This window comes from Bos taurus, chromosome 18 (assembly GCF_002263795.3).
Source record: "Bos taurus isolate L1 Dominette 01449 registration number 42190680 breed Hereford chromosome 18, ARS-UCD2.0, whole genome shotgun sequence".
Lineage (NCBI taxonomy): Eukaryota > Metazoa > Chordata > Mammalia > Artiodactyla > Bovidae > Bos > Bos taurus.
Genome location: NC_037345.1, coordinates 20205257 through 20215450, shown reverse-complemented (window position 1 = coordinate 20215450; position 10194 = coordinate 20205257). Strand labels below are relative to the sequence as shown.

Here is a 10194-nt window from a genome sequence, read left to right as displayed (position 1 = left end):
TCTAAAAGTAGGCAATGTCGCTATTCGAGAGAGTACCATTAGCACACAGGTAGATAACACAGGATCTTCCTTTCCATCCTAATGCTCTTCTTTATTGGAAGAGGAGCCTCATCTTTCTAAAAACGAAGTTTGATCATCGTCTTCTAGAGTGAGGAACTAGCATGCAGATCCCTTTACAGACTTCCTCCGGTCCACTTCTCCATCACATTTTGTCTTAGTATCTTGTAGGAGCTTAAGTTCCACAATTTACTCAGTTTTATATCTCTTAGTGTCAAGTTTCAAGCAATGCATATAGCGTAATCTCAACAATATTTGTAGACTGAATGAATAACAAAGGGGGTGGTCTATGTTGCATTAATAGAAAATATCAATTTGACCTAAAATCCAAATGGGACTCCTGTTCCTGCCAGATTAGGAACAGCTATATTAAGTAACTGACAACCTGTTTGTGTATGTGTGAAAGTAGAAGAGCTAGTCGCTCAGTCACGTCTGACCCTTTATGACCCTATAGACCGTAGCCTGCCAGACCCTTCTGTCCATGACATTCTCCAGGCAAGAATCCTGGAGTGTGTTGCCATGCTCCCCTCCTCCAGGAATCTTCCTGACCCAGGGATCGAAGCAGGGTCTCTTCCATCTCCTGCATTGGCAGGTGAGTACTTTACCACTAGCGCCACCTGGGAAGCCCCTGTCTGTCTATAATTGACCTTGAAGACCACATATATAGCGAGCATTCTTTGACATCACTCTTAAAAACTCAAGATGCTTTTATTATTATTTTTTTTGACGTGTTAAATAATTTATTGATTATACAAAGTGATCCCACCGGGACGCGGGGCGGCGGCCCAGACGCCGAGCCCGAGGCGGGCCGCCGTATAACTTACTCTGTAAAAATATATATACACACTGCGGCGGGGGCGGCTGGCGAGGGCGCCGGCCCGCGTCCGTACCCTGGTTGTCCGGCCCGGCCCCGCGCCCTCAGGAGGCGTCCCCCGCGCCGCCGCCGCACGGGCTGGCCAGCGCCAAGTTCGGGGCTCTGTGCTTCTTGAGCAGCCGCGTTATCTTCTCGTCGTCCCAGTTGGGGTCCAGGGGCCGGTTGTACTCGTCGTCGTCCTCCGCGTCCGAGCCGCCCACCTTCAGTTTCTCGGCGTCCGAGTCCTGCTTCTTCTTGGCCGACGCCATCTCCGCCGCGTGCCGCTTGCGCCACTTGGTCCGGCGGTTCTGGAACCACACCTTGACCTGGCTCTCGGTCATGCCCAGGGAGTAGGCGAGGCGCGCGCGCTCGGGCCCCGCCAGGTACTTCGTCTGCTCGAAAGTCTTCTCCAGCGCGAAGGTCTGCTGGCCGGAGAAGGTCGGCCGAGAGTGCTTCTTCTTGCCGTCCTTGTCCAGGACCCTGCCGGCCTGGGCCGGGCCGGCCAGGCGGGGGTCCCTCCAGGGCGAGCCCTGCACCACTCCGGGCCAGAAGATGGGCGGGCGCCCGGGAAGCTCCACCAGGGGCTTGGGATAGCCACGCGCAAAGGCGGCCGCGGCCCCGAAGTATGCTTTTAAATGATGTCTTTGGAGTTGCCTCCTGAAGGTAGAGATATTCTACTCCATTCCTCTCCTCACACTTTGGGCAGCAGAGATCTCCAACTTCTCCACATGGAGGTCCTTGAATACATTAACTGGAACGTTCAATCAAAAAATGATCAGGCAGGCTGTTTTGACTGAGTATTGACTTGGACAAACAAGATGTGAGTTTAAACAAAACCTTGATGGCCTTCCTTCCTGCTGAAAAGTGAAAGTGAAAGTCACTGAGTTGTGTCTGATTCTTTATGACCATGGAATTATCCAGGCCAGAACACTGGAGTGGATAGCCTTTCCCTTCTCCAGGGGATCTTCCTAACCCAGGGATCGAACACAGGTCTCCCTCATTGCAGGCAGATTCTTTACCAGCTGAGTCACAAGGGAAGCCCAAGAATACTGGAGTGGGTAGCCTATCCCCTTGTAGTGGATCTTCCTGAACCAGGAATTGAGGTGGGGGTCTCCTACATTGCAGGTGGATTCTTTGCCAACTGAGCTATCAGTGAAGGCCCCTTCCTTCCTGCTGCTGCTGCTGCTGCTAAGTTGCTTCAGTCGTGTCCGACTCTATGTGACCCCATATACGGCAGCCCGCCAGGCTCCCCTGTCCCTGGGATTCTTCAGGCAAGAACACTGGAGTGGGTTGCCATTTCCTTCTCCAATGCATGAAAGTGAAAAGTGAAAGCGAAGTCGTTCAGTCGTGTGCGACTCTTAGCGGCCCCATGGACTGCAGCCTACCAGGCTCCTCTGTTGATGGGATTTTCCAGGCAAGAGTACTGGAGTGAGTCGCCAGTGCCTTCCTGCTAGTAGTACCTACAACAGCACATGGGCACATTTGGAGCGTGTTGCAATGATATTTGTGCACTTTCAATCTTTATTTTAAACAAAACAAAACTTAGTCTCTAAACCTAATTTTGAGGTAAATGTAACATATTCCTGATTCATTTCTATAGGGTTCGCATGGTGTTGTACAAAATAAATATGAAATAGTCTAAGGCACATATTGCTTTAAGTTTTGTATAATAGCTTTTAGTTCATGCATCATCCTTCTTGGACACAGTGATATTTGTAAATTAGTGCCTCCCCTCCCTGGACTACCAAACATGTTTCAAGACAGACCACATCTTATTTCACCACCAATTCTTTCTATATAGCTGATCAATAAGAAACTATCATATGTAATAATAGCTGCTGACATTTATTCATTTTTTAAATTTAACAGTGATTAGCAAACAATGACCTAACGGCCAACCTCTGGCCCCACTACCTGTTCTTTTAAACAAAGTTTTATTGGAACATAGTCACATCCTTTTGTTTAAATGCTTTATAGCTGTTTCTAGGCAACAATAGCAGGGTTAAGTTGTTATGATGGAGACAATATGATCTGCAAAGCCTAAAATATTTTCTATCCAGCATTTTCCAGAAAGATTCACCAACTCCTGATTCATAATGTGCTCTGCACTGTGCAGGCATGTTGTGGTCTTCCCTTTCAATTTTCATGGCCATTGTTAAGTGAGATATATAGCAGTTATCCCCATTTCACAGATAAGGAAACTGAGGCACAAAGAGGCTTAGTAAGGGAGTGGTAGAGCAAGAAACAAAACACAGGAGTGATGCCAAAGTTCATGCATCTCACCATTGCCCTGCCTGCCTCTCACCCCAGTGAGAAAATACCTATCCTTGCCTTTTGGCGGTGGGTAGCATGCAGTTAATAATTGAAGATGGACATCAGGGGGTGTCTCTACTTCTCAAACTCATCACCGGCAGGGCCTCCGGTTCCCTGGTGGGAGAGGCATGGCTGGGAATGATTGAAACCACTGTTGGAAAGGCTGGGAAGGGGCCTGGGTACCTCCCAAACCCTCAGTTGACAGCCTGGCATTGCCCTGACTACAGCTAATCATCTCCCAAGTGGGCATCCACGGAGATTCATTTTGTCAAGGTATGAGCTCTCAGGCAATGTGGGAGCCCAGCGGGGCCCTTGAGCTGTCAACTGATGATTCTATAAACATGAGGGAGGGGTGCTTGATGGCTGCATCCCAGGACCCCCCGTGCTGGGCGGCCAAGTCTTGAAGCTCCTCCAAGTCTAAAAGGGAAAACTTTCACCTCCTACCAAGACTGGTGCCCCCCTGTCTGCAGAGGCTCCGATGGGTGTGGAGGAATTTCATCTTAAATCAGAAAGAGAGGGGACACAGAGGTTAACAGACAAAGAGCTGTAATGTGAGCAGACTTCTTTCATTTAAAAAAAATTTTTTTTAAACCCCTCTGCTAATGACTTGGTGATTTTCACAGTAGTAAATGTGCTGACTTAAAAAATCTGTGGGAGGTCAATAATTTTCCCTCTGCCTGTCACTGTGTTGATTGTGGTTCCGATGCACCTTAATTACAGTACCTACAGGTGGAGTATTATACAGTGTGTACATTAATCAGAATAGATTTACTGAGGGAAATAAAACTGCCGGCTTCCTTAGGGTTGCACTCTTATCAGGCAGTAAGGGGGCTGGTGGGCCTCTGGGTTAATGCTTGGGGTTTGGAACCCAGAAGCCACCTCACAGCAGCCGATGGTCCCAGAGTGTCTCCATCCTAAGCTGGAGTCCTGTGTTGAACCAAAGAATCAGAGGAGAGTTCCAGAAGTTGGGTTTTCAGTATTTTCAGATCAGAGAGGGCAAGGGTGTGTGTGTGTGTGTGTAGAGAGAGAGAGACAAAGACAGAATGAAAGGGATTGTGCAGTTGTTTAAAGAGCTAATTTTCCATTGTCTTCCACGGGGACAAAAGGAACCCAGGTCACAGAAAGGCACACCTTGTCCCCTCCGGTCTTATTTTTGTACAGAGAGGAAGAGAAGGACAGAACCTCCACAGGGAGCTGAAGAAGGTACACATCGCCTTCTGCTTGGGGGCTGGGAGGCAGAGGGCTAGGTGTTGCTGCTGTTGATTTTTCTATTTTATTTTGACTTTTACACAAGTCTTTATGGTAAAGTTGATTAGAAGGGAGACCAATAGCCTCCACTGATCCAGAGGGACAATTTAGGTGGGTGGCTCATGACTCCAACTCTTCACTTAGTCTCCATCCATCATATTCCTCATCTACGAAATGGGTTTCACAGTAGTACCTGCCTCACAAGGTCACTGAGGGGGGTTATTGAGATAATACACATAAAGCACACATGGCAGTAACTGGCACACAGTAGGTGCTCAATGGAAGTTGGTTATTATTATCAGAAGCTGTGAACTTGGGCTTTTAGGGGGCAGTGAAACACGTTCTAGTCCTGTCTCTCCTAGTTAATTGTAGTGATGTTATCCAAGTTACTAAACCTTTCTTGGCCTTAGTTTACTCATCCATAATGTGGGACTATAGTACTTAATGAGAGCTGAGTGCAAAAGACTTTGCATACAGTGAACCCTCGTAAATACTAGTGATCAGCCACAAATTGGGATGTTTTCTAATCTTTCAGAAATGGCAGTTCCTAAGTGGCTGATCAAGTTGTAGAAGTAGTGTCTTTCTTCTCAACATGCTGCTTAAGTCTCTGTCTCTGTTGATTTTAGTTTTCAGTCTAAAGACTTGTACTAGACAATCTAATGGGCTGCCAGATTCAGTAAATACCAAAACATAAAAAAAAAAAAACCCACAGTTTTTGGGCTCTTGGTTAGGTCTAGACTTGACGTGGCTAATGGGTTATGGAGCACAGTCTCCAGCCTTGGGAAAAAAAAAAAAATATGAGCTCACAAAACCATAGCGTGTACTTGAGAAGAAAGCCGCAGGAAGGTTCCAGTTCAGTTCAGTCACTCAATCGTGTCCGACTCTTTGCAACACCATGAATCGCAGCACGCCAGGCCTCCCTGTCCATCACCAACTCCCGGAGTTTACTCCAACTCATGTCCATTGAGTCAGTGATGCCATCCAACCATCTCATCCTCTGTCGCCCTGTTCTCCTCCTGCCTTCAATCTTTCCCAGCATCAGGTTCTTTTCCAGTGAGTCAGTTTTTCACATCAGGTGGCCGAAGTGTTGCAGGTTCCAAGCAGGATGCAAAGCCAGAGGAAAACATCTCAGCGGAAATAATCCATGCAGGTTTCAGAGCCAGGTCCTTGAATTGGCCCTGTTCAAGACATGGACAAAATGCTACAGAGATCGATATTTTGAAAAGAACTTAGCCATCCATCCTTGGGAGTCAGAGCCCCATCACTAACTGTGCACAGGAGCCAAGCCTCCCTCAGGGGAGAATGAGACCCAGCAGGCGGGGAAGACTCAAGGTGACAATTGAACGCGCATTCGGGCTTTGGGTCTATATTCATCCTTGCTGAATGGCCTTTCTGCGGGAGGGAAATGAAGGTTAAAAAAAGTCCTAAGAGGATGAAAGAGGGGAGAGCAAGGGAGGGAAAACCTCACCCTTCTCTCTCCACCCAGCCCCATTTACTCTTCCTTTACGTTCCTTGGTGAAACGTGAACTCCAAGCAGGGCATGAGAGCGTTCCCAGACAGAACAGGGTCTTGCCATCCTCTCCCAGACTATTTCTTCTTCTTCCAAGTAGGTTACTTTGGCCTTTCCTCACCCACCTTCACAACTCTGCCAAATGCTCATGGAGACTCACTGCTATGCTGGGGCTCCGGGGTGATCTAATTGTACAAGGTCCAAATCCTTCACACTTAACTTTTGGCTTCTGCCTTCCAATAAGAGCTCTGCTGCCTGGAGTAGTTGCTCAGCTCAGACTGGAGTTGGCTTAGCAGAAAAGACCTTGTGTAAATACAGTCCTTGTCTTACCTGGAGCCCTTTATGCCACTGGCAGTTAAGTTTCAGGGCTTGCAGCTAAGGCTGACCTTTCTTTGCATTACAACTGGTTTCATTAACCTCCTTTTCTTTCCTTCCTTGGTGTGAGCTTTTGGTGGCCAGATTGCTTGAGAGGAGGGAGGGGTACAGCATTATAGTAGGCACTGCAAGGATACTGACCACAGCGTGGCATGCTCAGTAACTAAGTCGTGTCCTAGTCTGAGACCCCACAGACTGTAGCCGGCCAGGCTCCTCTGTCCCTGGAAACTCTCAGGCAAGAATTCTGGAGAGGGTTCCCATTTCCTCCTCCAGGGGATCTTCCCAACCCAGAGACTGAGCCCAGGTCTCCTGCACTGCAGGCAGATTCTTGTGTCTGAAAGCACCAGGGAAGTCCATAAGGCGTCAAGCCCTCAGTGTCAATATAAGGAAAGTGAGGTTCAGATGTCACATGGAGCATGGCTAAGCTGAGTTCTTCAATACCTATCACCCAAATAACGGCTCCTCCAGATTTCCCATGATACTAAAAAGCTATTTGGCTATGAATCCAGAGCAGTCTCAAGATACATAACTAATTTAAGTCAGTGATAAATATTAGACCATTTTAGGATGATCTGTTTAGTCTTTTAATCCAGATAAACAGTAACCTGACTACAATAATGGCTTTAGAACTGTGGCTTTAGTGGGGAGAGAGGAATAATTAGAATAGTATTTGCTTGTATGTAAGTGGGAGCTTTCGTGTTTGAAATCACTTGATAGAACAAAGCCCTTGAAACCGTCCTGAACAACGGTTGCAGAAAAAGAAAGTGCTGGAATCTCCTGCCAGAAAGGGTTTGCTATGTAAAATTTCACTTGGGCAGGAAACTTCACAAATTATAAACTAGTGGCATTTCCAAATGAGTGGCATTTTACTTTATGGCCCTCTGCAGCATGCACGGTCACTCTGAAATGATTATATAAGAGACTGGTTTTATTACATCATCTCACTTGGTACCTCTGCCTCCAGTCGGCTCTCCTGGGGAAAGACAAGGGAGTGCCTTTGATCAAGAGGACCCCAGCTGAATTTCTAGACCTGATTTCTGGCCCAGCAGCTGCCTCTAAACAGCTGGGTAACTGGGCATAGCTCTCTATCTCTGTTGATTTTAGTCTCCCGTCTAAAGACTTGTACTAGAGAATCTAATGAGCTGCCAGACTCAGTAAACACCAAAACATAAAAACACAGGCATCTAGTTAAATCTGAGTGTTACACGAATGGTAAGCTTTTTCACGTCTGAGTATGTCCCAGACAATATTTAGGATGTTCACATACTAAACAACTTCATTACCTTTCTGAAATTTAGCTGTGTATCCTGTATGCTATCTGGCAAAGCTAGTCTCTAAAATCCTTTAGACCTTAAATTTGAAGTCTGTAGTGAACACATCTGATTTTGTATTTGTTTCTAAGAGAGAGTGGGCTTGCTAAGATGTGGAGGGTGGGGAAAAAGAGGGAAGCAGCTCCCTGAAAACACCAGCCTATGTCCAGTCTGCCAAGGAATGGGTCACAGCATCTGGAGGAACAGTGTTTTAAAAACATTGCTTCACTTTGAGAGGTAGCCCCTGAGAAAACAGCCACCTTTCCTAATGGCATAGGCCCCTCCTATGGCTGCAGAGGGTGTAGGGCACTCTGTCCCCCAAATTGTCTCATTCACTGGCGGTGTTGTGCCTAACACTCCAGAGAGAGCAGGTGAAAAGAGATCACTTCTAGTCCTTTCTGTACACAGAAGCAATTACAGTTAATCCTTGCTCCATGCCATCATACACCGAGGACCAGAGAATCCCCACAGCAGGGGGCTAAGCAAACCATCCTTTAGAGGTATTCAGGAATGGTCACGGGCCTCCTCTTTCTCTCTAGGTGATGTGGACATGGCACCCTCCCCAACCTGCTTTTGTCTGGAACAAGTCTCCGGGGATGGAGACAGACAGAGCAAAGGAGAGGGAAGGGAGGGAGACGCTGGAAGTCAGTGCTGCAGGATGGAAATCGCAGTTAGCACAAGGCTTGGTAGCTGGAGGTGGAGTGAGAATAATAAGATTTCCAAAGTAACCTTAAAAAATCATTGCAGATAGCGCTTTACCCTGTGTTACAGTGAGGGCCCTCCCTGAAGAATAATGACCACCTCTTCGGTCCATTTAGTTTGGGTCTTTTACAGTCTATCAGAGATGAGTTTCCTGGAGCCTGGGATCCCATTCAAGGCAGTGTGGAAACATGCAGAAGTGTGTTGATTGCATTCCCACAGTCCTTACATTCTGCCCCTGGGAGGGGGCCCTCCACTGATTTCTGGAATGGATAGGCAAACAACCCCAGTGTTTCCCAAAGCACTTCTGAATATCACTCCCCTGCTACACACCACACACACACACACACACACACACACACACACACACACAGTCAGGACATGAATGAACCCGACAGACAGTTGGCTTGAATTCTGCCTCACCTCCATAAAGAAGCATGCAGAGCCCGGCTGTGAAGACAATATGGTTAGGCTACACTGCTTTATAGACAGAGAGAAAGAAGGAAAACAACTCTTTGCCTTGGATGCAAATAAACTCAGCTTCACCTTTAAAGCTGAAAACCTGTGCCCTTGGCAAGACGTCTGGGGACCCTTCCAGAGGTATTAATCTTCCTCCGTTTACAAGTTAAATAAGTCTTTGGAAACTTTCTCTAGCCCTGCTTTTTCTCTCCAGCACCATCTCCTTCTTTCGCGCCTTTTTAGTACACTCAGAACTCCCCAGACGCAGGAATTCCCCGGGAACCGAGGTCCGGGAAATAGACTCGGGTGGATTTCCGAGTCACCCCCTGGCTGCGGAGCCGCCAGCAGATGGCGCTGTGCCGCACGGTATGGATCCCGCGTGCCGGCCGGCGCTGGAGTGGGCAGTCTGCTCAAAGTTTCTAGTGCCATTCCTGGACCGAAACAAATGTTTGTGGAATTAAGTAGTGATTTCCTTTAGTCTGCGCGACTCTTACTGGCTGTGTTTTCAGGCTCTAGATGTTACCATATGCCATATATTGCTTTCTCGGGGAGAAATCGAGGGTTTCAAAGCACACTTAACCCATCCTAACTGCTCACGTCAACTAGTCAAGGTCTGCATTTTCTGATAAAAATAACCCATAAAACTTCCATATTAAGAGCTAGAATGGTTTGGAAGACAAAGAAATGCTGAAAAATGTAAGTAAACAGAGCACCTAAGATTCTTCTTTCTAAGTAAACAGCTGGGGGAGGGGCGCCCTTTTTACCAGGCTCAAAAATAAAGCATGAGAGCAGACAGGATGAAACTCAAGGCTTGGGTGGGGAAGGGGTCTGTCGGGTTGCCGGCTGCGGGGCTTGGGAGGACGGGAGTTGCGTTCTATGATGGCTGGAAACACTTGGGTGCAATGACCATATATATGTATGTGTGTGTATATATATATAATTGTGGAGAAAACTTTGGAGATGTGATGATCTTGAGGGCACATCCAGGAGGCTATGAATTTTCACAAGCAAGTTAAGCAGCCGTGGATTAGGGTGATAGGAATTATCAGTGCCCCATTCGTTAGGGCTCAGTATGTATTTAATGTTGTCATAAAATCCGCCTTCTCAAAGTAAGCAAGGCAAGTCTGTGTGCATCTCCAAAGAGATGTACACAGCTTTGTTTGGGATAATGGATTTGACATGACTAAAATCAACAGGGATTAGATGGACCAGCATGGATAGATATGACTAATTGTCATCTCCTGGTATCAGCATAAACATGGCCAGCCCTGCAGACTAGTCATGAGAAGATGGGGAAGCCAGGGGGTTTGGGCGGGACTAAGCTGCAGAATTGATCCTAACTGATTGATAACGTAGGGACGGAATGGAGC

At 47.2% G+C, this 10194-nt stretch overlaps 1 protein-coding gene across 1 annotated transcript; it reads right to left on the bottom strand.

Moving 5' to 3' along the window:
• Positions 1–559: 559 nt before the first annotated feature.
• Positions 560–9253, bottom strand: LOC516179 (homeobox protein Nkx-6.2). Its single transcript, XM_059877309.1, has 2 exons — positions 9071–9253; positions 560–1584 (listed from the first exon to the last, which is right to left on the bottom strand). The coding sequence occupies exons 1-2, from the start codon at positions 9251–9253 to the stop codon at positions 976–978; spliced, it is 792 nt and encodes a 263-aa protein (XP_059733292.1). The 3' UTR covers positions 560–975.
• Positions 9254–10194: the final 941 nt, after the last annotated feature.

Coding starts and splice junctions, on each gene's coding strand:
- LOC516179 (XM_059877309.1), bottom strand. CDS start 9,253: ATGGCACTAGAAACTTTGAGCAGACTGCCCACTCCAGCGCCGGCCGGC. Junction 1,585..9,070: donor GCGTCTGGGGAGTTCTGAGT/GTACTAAAAAGG, acceptor GGAATGGAGTAG/AATATCTCTACCTTCAGGAG.